The sequence below is a fragment of the Microcaecilia unicolor genome, chromosome 6 (assembly GCF_901765095.1).
Source record: "Microcaecilia unicolor chromosome 6, aMicUni1.1, whole genome shotgun sequence".
NCBI lineage: Eukaryota > Metazoa > Chordata > Amphibia > Gymnophiona > Siphonopidae > Microcaecilia > Microcaecilia unicolor.
Window position 1 is genome coordinate 281,696,822 of NC_044036.1, and position 17,217 is coordinate 281,714,038.

The window sequence follows — 17,217 nt, forward strand, 5'->3', positions numbered from 1 at the left end:
TATCCCCTGATTAGTAATTTTGGTAACAAATTAATGTGGCCCAACTCCCACGACACACCTGGGGATCAGCCACGGCACACTGGTTGAAAAACACTGACCTAAGTGTTGATACTCAGTGGCAGTTAACTGCTGAATATCACCACAAAACATCCTGCACTGTCTGGGTAGCAAAAAGGCTGTCCTAACTTAAGCCACAGAGCTGACCAGGCACCGATCTGAATATTGACCAATTCCTGCTTAACTTCCATGTTGCTGGTGCAACCTTCCCAGTGCCCCCTCTTCCTCCCCCATGATGCTGATCCCCCTCCTGTCCCCACCCCTACACCTGAAAGCAAGCAGGGCCAAGTCCACCCCCGTAGGCCCCCCCGTGAAGAGCCCTGGTGGCCCAGTGGGGTCCTAAGGACAGGCGCATAATCCCATTGGACCATCAGGACTCTTCACAGTAGGCCCAGGAGGCAGGCTCAGTCATCCCTACATGTCATCAGGGGGAGGGGGATCAGTATCACAGGAAGGGAAGGAGAAATCAGGGTAGCAGACATTCAACCAGGGCCCGCATAAATGTCTTATATATGGGTCCCAGCTGAATACTGGCTGGGACCCACATAAGCTCTGGCAGCCAGACCCACTATTATTAGTTCCAGATATTAAATACTGGTTTTCCAGACATGGCCAGCATTGAATATCTGGGACTAATGCAGACTGCCGCAGGCTGAATATTAGCTGGATTACATTTTTAAAATGTGTATGCCAAAGAGATCTTATTCTCCATTCAGCAAGCAGTGTAATTGTCCTGAGCCCAGTCTCTTGAGGCCGCCATTTGAACTGTCAGCAGCCATTTTGAAGTGGCACTGGGAGCAGGTCAGCAGCCGTGCTGGGCAGGAAAGAGGGGGCTCTTTCCTGCCCCGAAGAGGCCACTAGACCACCAGGGCATGATAATAAGGTAAAGGAGGGGAGGGGAGGGGAGGATAGGACACTCTGCGGCCCGCCTGCCTAACCATTCATCTGCAAACCCGGACAAATGGGCAAGCTGCCAAAACCCACCCGGATGCCCTGCAGTGTCCTCAAAAAGAGAACATGTCTGGGTAAAACCGGACATATGGTAACCCTATGTATATTAAAGTGTGGAACTTGTCAGGGACAAAGTTCCAGGATTATGTTTAAGAGACTTTATTGAGCGTGAAAAGCTTGTCAGGAAACAGGCTGGCTTATTTCCCTTTTTGTACAGGAATGAAGTTTTTCCTTTTGACTTTGCACTGCCCTCTGTCTGTATTTTGTGAATACTCCATGCCTTTCCATCACTCACATTACCACAAGGAAATACCTAAATATTTCTTGTTTGAAAATCCATGAGATGAACGTCCATGTGCTGGAGATGTCCAGCATGAGCAGCCATTTTACAAACTGGAACATCCAACATATGAAGGGCAAAAAAGCAGGGACAAGGAAGTCTATTTTGCAGCATTCTTAGAAGAATGGCCACAAAAACATTTCTGCAGAGCAGAGAGGCAGCCTAGTGGTTAGTGCAGTGGACTTAAAGGAACCCAGGTTCAAACATCACTTAAACTCTTTAGAAAAATACCTACTGCACACCACTTCAATAGCCTTCAGACTTACAAGGTGTCTTATATATTTGGGTACATAAGATATTTTTCTGTTTCTGGAGGGTTTTATTTTTATTTATTTATTTTTACATTTGTACCCTGCACTTTCCCACTCATGGCAGGCTCAATGTGGCAGGCAATGGAGGGTTAAGTGACTTGCCCAGAGTCACAAGGAGCTGCCTGTGCTGGGAATTGAACTCAGTTCCTCAGTTCCCCAGGACCAAAGTCCACCACCCTAACCACTAGGCCACTCCTCCACTCCTCACAATAAAAAAACAAAAGCGCTAAAGTGGGATTTGAACCTGGGTCCCTTGATGTGCAGTCCATCACACTAACTACTCCTCAGCCTTCCTTTGGGTTTGTTCCGAGTGCCCATAATACTGAAACTGTCATAGAGCCTGATTATGTTGGCTGCTCAAGCAGCACGTCTATGGAAGGATATTGCAGTACAACTTTCTTTTTCTCATTCATATCTCTCCTTTAGGAAAAATCTAGACTATCTTGTTTAGAAAATTCACCTCTTAATTATGTTAATTAGATATCCTAGGAGAATGTCCTAGCTCTCTTGTTATATGTAACCCACTTAGAATTTAGTGGGATATAAAACAGAATGTAATGTATCCCCTTTCAGTTTCACTTTCAGGGGAGAGGGAGGGGGGCAGCAATCATTGGGGGATTAAGGAGGTGTCATGCCTCTCCAGTGGTCAGCTACTCAATCAGAGCACCTTTTTGTACCCTAGACTTGACGGAAACAGGTCTAACTTAGGACATCCTTTTTAGACTTCGACTTTTTTTTCCTGTTCGGTAATCAGTGTTGGATGTCCTGATTTCAGGCTCGCCCTAGTCCCATCTAAAACACGACCCTTTGCTATTTGGACATCTTGCAGTGTTGAATGTCCCTTTTCTGCCTTTGCAAAATGGGGATTTGGAAGTTTCAAGCACATGGATGTCCATTTGGGCATTTTGAAACATCCATGTGTTTGAAAATAAGCACCATGATGTACAATGAACAGTGGCATAGCTACGTGGGGCCATAGGGGCCCTGGGTCCCCCCAAATTTGCGCTGGGCCCCTGGTTGGCTGGCAGGGGTCCCCAAAACCCACCAGCTGCAGACTTCATCCAGCGCTGGTCTGCGGCGGTGCCGCTGCATTGCCTGCCCTGCTCTCTCTTCCCCTTACATCCAGTATGCTTCTTTTAGTGAAATTGAGAATTTCACTAAAAGGAGCGTGCCGCACATGAAAAGAAGAGAGATTAGAGCAGGCAATGCGGTGGTGTCGGATACCAGTGCTGGACGAAGTCTTCAGCTGGCGGGGGTTGGGGACCCCCGCCAGCCAAGATGTACAGCAGCAGCAGTGGGTGGGGAGCATCAGGGCGGTGAGACAGAGGAGGGGGGTGGGCAAAATGTGCCCCCCCACCTTGTGCTCTGGCCCCCTCCCACCTCGAGGTCTGGCTACAGCGCTGACAATGATGCATTTTTATATAGTTGTTGTAGGATGATCATGATTTTAGAGTTTTAATTATCATAATCTTGGAGGATGAGCTAACAGACTAGGGTCCTGAAATCTAGCAATTGTCTCGCCCTGGCCCTGACTTGGCTATCCTAAAACTGCAGCCTTGATCCCACAACAAAGGGAAAACGAATCCAGTGAGATGTTTCTAGAATCCAGTAACATTAGATATATGTTACTCCAATTTGCGCTTCTCTCACACAAACATATACATTTTACACAGAGTACAGTACTCTGTTTCTCATACATACACAAAGACAGAACTACTTTCTCATGCCCACGATTATGAATTGAACAAAAGCCTACTTTTTGTCAGAGAAAGTAAAATCGGGAGAACCCTTATCTACATTTGATCTAGTTTATCTTCTGCAAACCATACAAGCAATTAAAGCTTGTGAAATATATTTTATTTTCATAAAAATACATATATAAAACTGTACGGTGCCTTCTTCAGGCAATAAAAAAAAGCAAATAAATATTTTTCTTGTACAAATATACATGAGGATGGCAAAATGTGGCCCTGGAACAACCATTCAGAGGATTTCAAACTTGATGCTTCTGTATTATTTTGGCAGTCATACAGGTATCAAGTCCTGATGTCATGTTTCATCGGTGTCACTTTCTGTTGTGTTGTCACAGTCCACTTCCTGTTGGTTTCCATTTTTTAGTCGCAGTGCTCTCTTTCTGTAAATAAAATTCCTAAATTTAATGTATGAAAAAGCAGTTTAAGTGGTGGAAAACCATGCAGCTATCAGTAAGTGTTGTTAGAATAGAAGTGTAGTAACCCTTCTTTTTGAAGGATATATTGGACTAAACTTGTGTCAGTGTACTTTGCTCTTTCTTAATCAAATTTAAGTAGAGAGGTGTGGTAGCTGTGTTAGTCCACTCTTAAAGGTTATCAATAGAAATCAAACAAAATAAAACATGGAAAAGAAAATAAGATGATACCTTTTTTATTGGACATAACTTAATACATTTCTTGATTAGCTTTCGAAGGTTGCCCTTCTTCGTCAGATCGGAAATAAGCAAATGTGTTAGTTGATAGTATATATAAGTGAAGCATCAAAGCATTTCAATGACAGTCTAGCAAGGTGGGGGTGGGTAGGAGGTATGCATGGGTACATCAAAGCATTTCATTTAATTGATAGTCTAACAGGATGGGTGTGGGTAGGTGAGAGGAGAGTGATAAACAGAGAAATACAACTTTATGGTTTATGGTTTAGCCCATTATAAACCATAAAGTTGTATTTCTCCGTATATCACTCTCCTCTCACCTACCCACACCCATCCTGTTAGACTATCAATGAAATGAAATGCTTTGATGTACCCATGCATACCTCCTACCCACCCCCACCTTGCTAGACTGTCATTGAAATGCTTTGATGCTTCACTTATATATACTAACTAACACATTTGCTTATTTCCGATCTGACGAAGAAGGGCAACCTTTGAAAGCTAATCAAGAAATGTATTAAGTTATGTCCAATAAAAAAGGTATCTTCTTAATCAAATTTAAATGAATTAAAACATAGAAATAAATTAATAATAATACATATACAGCTTATAAGAAAGCAAAATGTACCTGTCTCTATAGGCACATTAACTGTTAAAAAATTCTCTTCTATAGCATTCATATCTTAAATGTGTCCTGCAGGTCTGGAACAAGGTCTTGATGATGAATAGCGCAGCAACACCTTAATTATTAGTTTTCTAATATACAAGTCAGGTGTTGATGTCAACAACCACACCAGTGCCAATTATTATATAATTAATAATAAAAGAACGCTAAAGATGACAGATTTAACCTAATTAATTCAAAAGAAACACTGAGACCCCCAAGTTCCACCTTTTCAGTGAACATTAAGAGCCCCTTTTACAAAGGCACACTAGCGTTTTTAGTGCATGCTAAAAATATGCGTGTACTAAACGCTAGAGATGCCCCTGTATTCCTATGGGCCAGGGGCGTAGCCAGACACTCAAATTTTGGGTGGGCCTGGGCCCAAGATGGGTGGGCAGAAGAACTCCGCCCTGTCCCACAAGTGATGTGGTCTCTCCCTCTTTCGCCTGCATGCCATATGGTCTCTCAAACATCCCCCCTCCCCCGAATACCTTTTAAATAGCAGATTTTCACCAGCAGCGAGCAGCAACTAGTACACACTGTTCATGTTGGCCCCACAGCCTTCCCTCTGATGCAACTTCCTGTTTCCACATAAGACGGAATACATCAGATGGAAGGCTGTGGAGCCGGTGCAAGCAGTATGTATCAGTCGCTGCTCGCTGTAGGCAAAGGTATACAGAAGGTACGGGAGTTTTCGGCTGGTGGGGCTTGGGGATCCCTGCAGTCACATCATAGGTGTGCTGCTACTAGGTGGGCATGAGCCCAACGTGGATGGGCCTGGGCCCACCCGGGCCCACCCTTGGCTACACCACTGCAATGGGCATCTAGCATTTAGTGTGCACTAATCATTAGCATGTGCTAAAATCACTACTGCACCTTTGTAAAAGATCCCCTAATATTCTTTGCAAGAGCAAAATTAAATTCCAGATCAAAATTATGGTTGAATGACTGGAGATGGGGGTGGGTGTGAAGATTAATAATGGGACAGACGTGTGAGAATATAGTTGAATCTAATAATTTAGATGAGACTGAAGTGCTTTTAGTCAGCCCACAGTTGTGCCCAAGTGAAATGTCACAAAAGCCCCGCCCACCTTTCCACTAACAGTTAATGTCATACCCAAACTTTCTGTAATGCTCCTCAAAGCTCTTTTTAAGACGTCCTCGTTCCTTATTAACTTGCTCTTCATTTGATGACCTGTCTTCCTAGAGAAGAAATTAGAAGTGGCACAGAAAGCATTTAGGTGGTAATCAGACACTCCATCTTATCTTATTTAAATCTGTTTACATGCCAAGGGAAATCTATAAAGTCTTATGAACAGACAAGACCATGGCTTAAAATGATGTCTGAAGACTGGAGTGTATCAGAAGTTCAGAGAGGTGACCAAGCATGTGTTCTCTGACTGGGCACTTAGATCGGAGATCAACCAGAGGAAAAGAAGAAATCGATGTGATAAAACCCACAGAGACACATAAATATGTTTTCAGCAGTTTTAGTAACTGGCTGCAAGTCAGATATATCAAGAGGATTCTCCTCTTTGGCATCTAGAAAAACTGTTCAGTTTACCTGAATAAACGTGAAATATACTTACATTAACAAAACTTATTCTCAATGTTCAAGATATGTCATATACTGTGTTATCTCAAATGTACTGTCTATGCTTGTTGGGCTTAATCCATTCTGTGTACAAGACTGATCGTGAACAACTCTTACAAATTAGCATTCCAGGCTGAGTGGTAGGACGAAGGATTAAATGAATGACTTGGGATGTTTGGCTATTTTTTGATCTCTGCACTCTCCACTCCTCCTGAGATTAGACACTTTAGTGGGACAGAGCAGCACTTGTCAACCCAGTTCTTGGAGCTAGAGACCAACTGAAACCAGTGGTTTTGGTTTTGACCAAAACTGAATCTGCATATGAAATCTGCCATTTAGTTTCTGCCAAAACTGAAACCATTGTGCCTGGCCAGACCCTCCCACCTCCTCCTGGCAGAAGACTCCCCCCTCTCCCCGGCAGAGACCAGGCCGCCCAACAACCCCCACCTCGTAGGCCCTCCCAGAGCCTCCTTAACAAGCCCTGGTGCTCTAGTGGCCTCTTCGGGGGCAGGAACCAAGTCCACTCATTCCTGCCTGGTGCCGCTGCTCAATGAAACTGGCCACTGAGACTGCCGCAGGAGGTCCCGGCTGCTATTTTGAGATTGGCACCAGCATAAGCAGCAGCAACTTGAGACTGGCACTAGCATAAGCAAGAGCAATCTCAAAATGGCTGCTGGGACCTCCTGCTGCAGACTCGTGAGGTTCCAGCGGATAGTCTCAGTAGCCATTTCCATTAAGCAGCAGCACCAGGAAGAAACCACTAGACCACCAGGATTTGTTAAGGTAGGACCGGGGAGAGCTTACAGGAGGGGGTGGTCAGGTCTCTGCTGAGGGGGTGGGAGCTGCGGTAGCAGCTCTGAGGGACTTCTTGTCTGAGGTGGGGAGGGGGCAGCATGTCTTCTGTTATCAGGCAGCCCAAGGGGGTGGAGAGTGATTGTAAGTGTGGGGGGGGGGGGGGGGGAGTTTCGATTTCTGCTGAAAATGCAACCAAACCAAACCTGGATTTCAGGCCAGTTTTGATGCCAAATCCAAAACCAAAATTCAATTGGCCTCTACTTGGGGCACACACAGCCAAGCTGAGTTTTTAAATATCCACAATGAATATGCATAAGAGAGATTTGCATACCAAGGAACAAGTCTATTCAAATCTCTATTATGATTATTCAATGTGAATATCCTGAAAACCTGACTGACTGATTATGCCCAAGGACTGGGTTGAGAAGCACTGGGATAAAGCATGAGTAACCAGCACTGTTTCCAACTGGCTTCTAGTCTTGCTAGATAAAATAATCTGTTTCTTGTCTGAGCCACACTACATGCAAAGAATTGTATTATAAAAGAATCTACAAGTCCATCCGTTCAGTGGGAGATACACCAGTATGAGCAGCAGGAATGAAGCTTGTTGGCACTCCTAAGTACTCTTCTTTGGAGTATTTCCGCATCAAGTCCTGCTACCCTAGCATCTGTCACCATGCAGATAACAAAATGGACTCATTCAAAACAAGCAATTTGCACTTGGTTTACAAGTGGTAAATAAGGAATTTTAGCATATATGCAAATTAATTATTTGGAACAATAGTATGGTAAACAAAATACCCAGATGTCTATAAAAAGAAAAAAAAAATCCAACAAGCTGATCATGAAATTAATTCCTTCCATCTCTTGCTCAGCTCAGAGTTTGTGGATAGGGCTACGGATCTGTGGCTATGTACCTGGTTAGGTGATTCCAGCCTCTTCAGCTTTGTTTCTGTGGCCTGTAGCTGTCCTTGAGTCCTGAACAGCTGTATTTGCAGCTCATCATACCTCTCCCCCAGCTCACGCAGCTGTTTGCGATATGCATCCTTCTCAACCAGGCTTTTCGAGTACTGGAGGTGAAATTGTTCCCGTGTCTTAATTGCCTTAAAACATGAATGGAGAGGGCATATTACTTATCTGCTGAAAGGACAAAGAGGGGCCATTGTCTTTACTGGGAGACGGTCCTGCATCCCTTTAATCTGAGATACATTCTTCAGCTACTGTTAGGCATTATAAATGTACAGATAAACTATCAAGAGGTAATTCTTAAACTATACAGCAACTTGTGCAATGTTTAGGCAATGACAAATTGTTCCTAAGCAAAAACTCCAAAATTAAGCACCACACACAGGGCTAGTGCAAGAGAATTAGGCGCCTTAGGCAAGCCTCCAGACTTGGATGCACCTCAACTAATTTTCTGGGGGGATGCTATCAAGATGTGATAAAAAGAAGTATTTCAGAACAGCAGGTTGCCAACTCCCATGCTAAAGGAATAACACTGCTTGTTCCACCCAGGATGGTACTGGGCTACAGGACTGTCTCTTAAAGAGGCCAGCAACTGGCAGTAAAAGAGGTGGCTGAAGCACACAGAAAGCCCTTCTTAGACTCCCATCAGGCTCCCCCTCTTTGCCAGCCCAACCAGCCCTCCCAAGAACTCCCAAGAGAAAAGACAGCCCCAAATCACAAATGTTGAAACACATACCAGGAAATGTAGATGGAAAGCAATGACCACAAATGCTCGAAGTCTAAGCAATAAAGTTCATGACCTTCAAACCCTGATGTTGGAGGCAGACTTAGATATGCAGTCACGGAGACGTGGCTCAATGGTTCCCATGAATGGGATGCAAACATACCAGGCTATTATCTATTTAGGAAGGATAGAGATGGTCGTAAAGGTGGAGGAGTAGCTCTGTATGTGAGAAATGATATCGCAGTGACTGAAATGACAGGGACCTGGGGAAAGGAAGAAGCGATATGGATCACCTTAAAAAGAGATGATAGAATCTCTGTCTACAGACCCCCAACACAATTGGAGGAACTAGATAAAGATCTGATCGCAGATATTCAAAAGTTGGGAAAGAAGAGAGAGGTGCTGTTGCTGGTGTCACGTCTGGAGATTTCAATCTGCCGGATGTAGATTGGAAGGTTCCATCTGTGGAATCGGAAAGAAGTAGAGAGGATGCTTTTCAAAGTGCTCTGCTCAGACAAATGGTGACGGAACCCATGAGGGAGGGAGTGACACTGGATCTGGTGCTCACAAATGGGGATAGTGTGTCAAATATCCGAGTGGGTGCCCACCTGGGCAGCAGTGACCATCAAAAGGTTTGGTTTGATATGACAGCTGAAGTGGAAGGCGGCCACTCAAAACTCAAAGTCCTGGATTTCAAGCATGCTGACTTTAGTAAAATGGGGAAATACCTGAGGAAGGAGCTGATGGGCTGGGAGGGTGAACAAGAAGTGGAAGGACAGTGGTCCAGGCTGAAAGAAGCTATAAATATGGCCACAAACCTTTATGTAAGGAGAGTAAATAAAAGCAAGAGAAAAAGGAAACTGATATGGTTCTCCAAGCAAGTGGCTGAGAAAATAAAGGCTAAAGAGTTGGCATTCCTGAAATACAAAAAAACTCAAGAAGAGGAACATGGAGAGGAATATTGGATGAAACTGAAAGAAGCCAAGAGAGAGATACGTCTGGCGAAAGCACAAGCGGAAGAACAAATGGCTAGAAAGGTAAGGAGGGGTGACAAAAATTTCTTCAGTTATATTAGTGAAAGGAGGAAGACTAACAAGGGAATTGTGAGACTGAAAGATGCTGCGAACCACTATGTAGATAATGATGAAGAAAAAGAAAATTTGCTAAATAGATACTTTTGTTCTGTTTTCACAGAAGAAAATCCAGGAGAAGGACCGCGATTGACTGGCAAAAGCACGAATGAGAATGGAGGAAAAACATACAGCAACTCCTGAGGCCAAGGCATCAGAAGCGCATCTATGCCTTCCGCTTGAGGATCCCTCCGTCGACTGAAAAACCTCTGAACCTGAGCATTGCGGGCCGTTGCCATGAGATCCATCACGGGAATTCCCGAGACCGACACAATGCGATTGAACACCGACCAATGTAGAGACCACTCTCGGGGGTCTAGAGAATGCCTGCTTAGGTAATCTGCCTCCACGTTGTCTACTCCAGCCACATGTGCCTCGGAGAGTGCTAGAAGATGAATCTCCGCCCATTGGCACAACAGTGCCGCCTCCTCTGCGATCGCCTGACTCTTTGTGCCCCCCTGACGGTTGACATAAGCCACGGTGGTGGCGTTGTCGCAGAAAACCCGGACTGCTTTTCAAAACAGAAGACTCTGAAATGCCTGAAGCGCTAAACGAATGGCCCGAGTTTCCAAACGATTGATGGACCACTGAGCTTCTATCCGAGACCAGCGACCTTGAGCTACCTGCCCTAGACAATGAGCTAACCAGCCCTGGAGACTGGCGTCTGTGACGAGGACCACCCACTGCGGGGCCTCCAACGGCATTCCCTTTTCCAGATTGCCTGGGTCTAGCCACCACCGGAGACTGAGGCGCGGGATTACCGACAGCTGAAGGCTGATACAGAGGTGACCAACGACTGAGATGAGCTGACTGTAACTGCCGCATGTGCGCCCGGGCCCACGGAACTACCTCTATGGTGGCCGCCATCAACCCCAGGACTTGCAGATACTCCCGGGCCGTCGGAGCCGATTCCGCCAGAAATCGACGAATCTGACCCTGCAACTTGCGAATCCGGGGACCCGGCAGGAAGACTCGACCGTTCCTGGTATCAAAAAGAACCCCCAGATACTCCAGCGACTGCGACGGCACCAGGTGACTCTTGCCGAAGTTCACTACCCAGCCCAGAGACTGAAGAAACTGTATCACTCGAGCAGTAGCCACCTCGCTCTCCGACTGGGACTTGGCCCGAATCAGCCAATCGTCCAGTACGGGTGCACCAGAATACCCTGCCTCCGCAAGGCCGCCGCCACTACAACCATAACCTGGAAAATGTTCGAGGAGCCGTTGCTAATCCGAAAGGCAGAGCACAAAATTGAAAATGCTTCCCTAATACTGCAAAGCGAAGAAATCGCTGATGAGCAGCACGAATGGGGATGTGCAGATAAGCTTCCGTCAAATCCAAAGACCTGAGAAACTCCCCTTCCTGCACCGCGACAATGACTGACCTCAACATTTCCATGCGAAAAGAGGGAACCTTGAGAGCTGCATTGACCGTCTTCAGATCTAAGATAGGCCGAAAGGCATCCTCCTTCTTTGGGACCACAAAGTAGATCGAATAGCAGCCCAAGCGGTGCTGAGCGGGGGTGACAGGTACCACCGCCCCCAGACTGATTAGGCGAGCCAAAGTGTCCCGCACTGCTGCCCGCTTGAGCCTCGAATGACAAGGGGAATCCAGGAACCTTTCGGGAGGCGAGCTGTCGAACTCCAGTGCATATCCGTCTTGCACCACCTCAAGAACCCACTGATCCGATGTGATTTGGACCCAGTTCTGGTAAATCAGACTCACCCGAGCCCCTACCCGAACCAGAGCCTGGGTCCGCACACCTTCATTGCGAATTATGCCCCGAAACCTGCCCTCCCACAGAAAACTCACGCCCTCCGTGCCGATTCCCACGAAAGGACTGGGTGCGCTAGAAGAACCGACCTCTATAAGACCCACTAGTCCAGATACGGTTCCAAGATGGCGCTCTGACCGGACGCACCTGAGTTTGCTGCTGAGGTCCTTTGCAGTTCCTTCTGCTGTTTTCGCTGTTTCTGTGCCCTCCTCGATGGGGAAACGGAGGGGGAAAGTTAGGGAGCATTCCTCGGCTCCTGGGACACCCTTGGCGCTCCGGCAGACGACTCTGCAATTTCCAACGCAGCAACCGGGACCTCGGGGAACTTCGACCCCCTCTGCCGCTCTCGACGCATCGGTGTCGATTGAGAGCGCTAACGGGGCTTCCCTGAGCCCTGTAGAGCGCATTGCTCCGCCTCAACCCGGAAGGGAATTGCCGATAGCCCAAGCAGTGAGGGAGAATGAAGGCGTTCAACCTAACTTGCTCGAGGGAAGGACTGCGGTGATAGAAAATGGTCCCCAACTGAAAGAAATGCTTTTTCAATCAGCTTTACAGGTACTTCCTTTGGAAATTGTTTCTAAATTATCTGAAGTTGGTGCTCAAATTCAATCCCCTCCTGGAATTTCTGGCGTGACTAGACCAGCAATTGTGACATTAGAGTCACTATGGGATATGGTACATAATATTCAAATCTCCATGCAACCTACATTGAAAGAAAATACTGATAATATAAGAACTGTTTCTGAAGCTGCGTTACTCCAAGCACAGGTATCTGCGCAGCAGGCCTTGAAATTGGAAAATTTGAATACTAAATTACAAGAAATGGGAACTTTAGAGACTGCTTTGGTTAAGGACAATGTTTTTCTTCATAGACGTACAGAATATCTGGAGAATCAGATTCGGAGACTTAATCTTAGGTTTCTAAATTTTCCTAAATCTCCTCTGATTTCACCTGTTGAAATGATTAAGAAATATATGGTGGACATTCTCGGAATGGACAAGGATTCATTGCCCCCCATAACACGGGCCTATTACATCTGGAACCCACAGGAGGGCGATGGAAACCTCCCAATGGTGGGGGATGGAATGAATTTAACTTCATTCCTTGAGAGCTCACTGGAGGTTATTACCCAGAGGACTACTATGCTTGTTACTTTTGTCTTGGAACCTGACCGCAATGCAATACTAAGGCTTTCCTTAAGACACTTGGAAAATCTGTTTATGGGTTCAAAGGTTCGCGTTTTTCCTGACCTCTCAAGGCCCACTCAAGCTAGGCGCAAGGCCTTTTTGGAACAGCGTCCTAGAGCGTTGGCATTGGGAATAAACTTTGTACTACGATTTCCTTGTATATGTAATTTAACGCTTGAGGGTAAACAATTTCAATTTGTTGACCCCAAACAGTTAAAAGAATTTCTTGATGCTAGAGTAGATATGAATGTGGTGTGCCCTCCATAAAATGCAGGCTGGGATCAGTAACCTGAGGTAGCAACTGGTGGGGATTAATTATTTTTTTTTTTGTTATTTACATTTATATTTCTTGATTCTTGGAACCAATGTTTCTTTATCTGTGGACAAACAGGCTTTAAATGTTATTTCTTGTTTTTATTTTTTTTCCTGTTGTAAATGCCTATTGCATATTCATAATTTGTAGTGAAATAATGATTTACACCAATAAAAAAAATAATAAAAAAAAAAAGACCCACTAGTCCTTCCGGGCCTATACCGACAAGCCTCCTTAAACCGACCTCAGGAGGAAATGCCCCTGGTAGCCGCCTTGGGACGAAAATCTGGAAGACGAGGGGCCTTGACATCGCTGAGACCGCGCACCAACTTATCCAAATCCTCACCAAAAAGCATGGACCCCTTAAAGGGAAGCGAACACAGCTTAGCTTTAGAGGCCGCGTCCGCGACCCAACCTCGCAACCAAAGGGCCCTACGTGCCCCCACCAGCAGAGCCATATTCTTGGCCGAGGCACGGAGCAAATTATAAAGCGCATCCGACAAAAAGGACGATCCCATCTCCAATTTGGCTAACTCCTGCACCCCCGAGGTCCCAACCTCCACCGAATCATCCAGAAGCTTCTCGGCCCAACGAAAACACACCCGCGCAACCAGCCCCCCACAAACCGAGGCCTGCAGAGCGAGGGCCGACAAATCGAAACTCTGCTTGAGAAAAGACTCAAGCCTCCTATCCTGGGGATCACGGAGAGCGGTCCCACCGTCTACCGGAATAGCCATGGCTTTTGTAACTGCTGTCACCACAGCATCTACTGTGGGTGCCTTAAAGGAATATCTATCTTCCTGTGGAAGTAGATAAAGTCTCGTCATCGCTTTAGAAACTTTACAGGGAGAGTCCGGCGAATGCCACTCTTGAAACACCATATCCCGGAGATCCTTATTCATGGGAAAGGACCTTGCTTGCTGCTGAATACCCTTAACCAAGGGATCCACCTGTCTAGCCTCCCCCAAAGCCGCCTCTGGCTGTTCAAACTTAAGGGTGGACGTGACCTGCTCAATGAGCTCCGCAAGCTCCTCCCTATGAAAAATCCTCACTACAGAAGGATCCTCTCCAGGAACCACAAAATCCGGCTCCTGAGAGCCTTCAAACCCCTCAGGATCCCCTAATTCACTAAGAGCACCTTCGGACCCTACAGGAGAGAATCCCTCCTCGTCGTCCCACTCAAACCGAGGCCTCTTAGCCAGTGCTGAACTAGCCCCCTCCCCTAAAGGCGGGGGTCCCGACTTCCAGGCTTGATAGAGGGTCCAAACAAACTCCGGAGGAAAACCAACGCCTCCTGGACCCCCAGGCACCACTTTCAGAGCCGACACAGGGGCAGCAGGCCCAAAAACAGCAGATTCCGTGGGACGCGCAGCATCCAAAATGGCAGACGTTCCCGCCAAAACTAAACTCGCCGATGCCGTCCCTGCTGGAGTTCCCGCTGCCCCAGACACCCCTGAATTTGCTGGACCCTCCGCAATTAACACAGGGGGAGCCACCATCGCCGAGGCCTGCTTCGGTTTGCCGCACATCCGACACTGTCCTCCCGGAGTTTCTACCCCTCGGCGCGAACACGCGCGACACCGGAAGAGTTTGCCTGCCATAACTCTGAAGCTCACAACACGCTGTGCGAAGCGGCGCCAAAAAATCTCACTTACCGCTCTCTCACACAAATCACTCGCACTGCTCTCTCGTTACAACCAGAAACCGAACCTGCCGTCCGTTCCTAGTCAGATAAAGGCCCAGATAGCTTTTAAAGAGATATCACCACAAATTGGCAGCTGAGAAGTGGAAGGCACTCAAGGCTACAATATAATAAAAGCAGCCGAGGCACAAAGCTGCCAGAAATCTCAATAGAGAGCAGCACAGGGGGAGGGACCCGAAACAGGTGTGACACCCCAGGGGGAACTGGGCCCCACCGGACCCAGGGCCCCGAAGCACTTTTAAAAAAAAAAATTTTAACACACGTACAGGGTATATTCAAACATCAATAAATTGGCAAGAAGAGTAAAATCCACTTAACCGAATTGCAAAACTACCTCACCAGACTATTGAAGACTGCACAGGCTGTCCTTCTACCTCTGCTGAGACTGAGAAAATACTGGCTAGTAGATGTACTGCACAGGTTATATATAGAGTATTCAAAAGCTCAGTGTTTCTCAGTCTCCCTCTGCTGGTAGGAGGACATAACCCACGCGTCTTGACCGGTCTGGAGGGTCGTGGAGGAAAGAGAGGATTTTTGGACACTGCCATTTGCCCAAAAGCCCTGGCACCAAAGTGTATAGACACCCAAATGGCGGGGCCTAAAAGTTCTGCTTCTGATGCCTGGATAACTAAACAGAGATATAGGACTGCATAAAATGCTGAATAACTTCCTGGAGGAGCTGAGTGCCCAGACAGGGGCTGGCACTGAATATCCTGGTACATATCAGCCTGCAGCGGTCAGCACTTTCAAAAACACTTACTGCTAAGAGCCAAATATCGTAGGGCAAATATTTAGAAGTCAATGTCTTCCTAATTCTTTTTTTTTTTATATACTGGATGGCATCAATAGCAGAAGCCTCATTTAATTGGCATGGCAATGCAAATTACTCACCTGGTCCCTTTCTACTGAGATTTCTTCCATCTGCTGTAAAGTGACTTCAATTCGTTCCTTGTACATCTTGGAGTCTCTTTTCAGAGTTTGGCACTGCAGCTCAAAAACTTCTTTCTCTTCCATATACTGTCAGGAACAAAGAGGTGAAAGGTACTGTTCATTGTTCAAAGACAAGCGAACGAACAGTGGATCCAAAAAAGGCCTCTCACAATGAGTGTCTTCCTGAACAAGGTCTTTATTCAAATCTGCACAAATGGCCCGACACGTGACGTGTTTCGGCCGCAAGGGCCTGCGTCAGGGGTCTAATAATATCTGATGCAAAGAAAACCTTGTTGGTCAGATAAAATACAGCCGTTTAACTGCTGACAGAGATAACCAGAAGAGTTAGACCCTTCGGAGTAGGATGAAAAAGCTCTTCCTCGGAGCTCTAACTTACTATCATAGTAGGAAGAGAAACACTGCCCCAATACTTGACTTTGAGGAGAAACACTGCCCCAATACTTGGATCCACTGTTCATTCGCTATTTTTTGGATCCACTGTTCGTTCGCTTGTCTTTGTTTTCCTGTGGAGATATCACCTTCTGTAGGTGTTTGCACTGTTCATTGTTCATAACAGCTCTCTATTTATCCAATTGCTTGTAGGGACCTGTAGTTCTGATTTCACTATTGCTCTCACCATAGGAGCCAAATTTTCAAAATTATTGGGGGTGCTAAGCCCAGTGGAAATAACCCCTCCCTGGACACATACAATGAATTTTCTCAATATTGGGGGTGCTCAAGCACCCACAGCACCCACAGAGTCGGCTGCCTCTCACATAAGTCTATGCTTGCAAACAGTAAACCCAAAATGGATAAATCCTTTTGGGTAGATCTGTAGCCGGTTGTTAACTCTAGGTTGTCCGCCTTGGAAAGGAGCATGACTGTGCAGAGGTTGTAATGCATAAGAGGGGTCTGTCTGTTTGTTTCATTTCTCTCTACTTACCTTGTCTTGGAGGTCCTCAGCTTGCCGAAGTTCCTTTCGTAAAACGTAAACATTGTTCACCAAATCCTGATATTCTTCTAGTGCTTGCCTGCGATCATTCTCCAGAGTCTGAATGTATAGCTTGTTCTTCTCAGCTTTCCCTTCTTTCGCAAACTTGATTGTTGAAAAACAAATGCAATCCCAAAGTGAGATTCCTTCTTACATGTGTAGATGAAACATGTAATGCATCTGGACTTGGGCAATCAGCAAGGGGGTGGGGGGTCAATATTCAGTAGCGGTGGTGAGCGTTTTGCTGACCACTGACGGCGCTATTCCCAGATATTCAATGCCAGGCCATGTCCAGGCTTTGGCATGGAATATCCAGTTTATGAGGAGCTGATTAACACATAGAACTTAACCAGCCACGGGTTATCGCATAAAGATAGGACTG

General features: G+C 46.2%; 1 protein-coding gene across 2 annotated transcripts in view; it reads right to left on the bottom strand.

Moving 5' to 3' along the window:
* Window positions 1–3,509: 3,509 nt before the first annotated feature.
* CARD9 (caspase recruitment domain family member 9) overlaps window positions 3,510–17,217 on the bottom strand; it is a 43,981-nt gene continuing 30,273 nt past the window's right edge. For both annotated transcript variants that reach the window (XM_030207620.1, XM_030207621.1), the window contains exons 6-10: window positions 16,788–16,940; window positions 15,806–15,931; window positions 8,034–8,219; window positions 5,845–5,930; window positions 3,510–3,793 (exon numbers count right to left, since the gene is read on the bottom strand). In XM_030207620.1, the coding sequence (XP_030063480.1) occupies window positions 3,709–3,793; window positions 5,845–5,930; window positions 8,034–8,219; window positions 15,806–15,931; window positions 16,788–16,940 (636 nt within the window). In that variant the 3' untranslated portion in view covers window positions 3,510–3,708. The remainder of the gene's footprint in view (window positions 3,794–5,844; window positions 5,931–8,033; window positions 8,220–15,805; window positions 15,932–16,787; window positions 16,941–17,217) is intronic.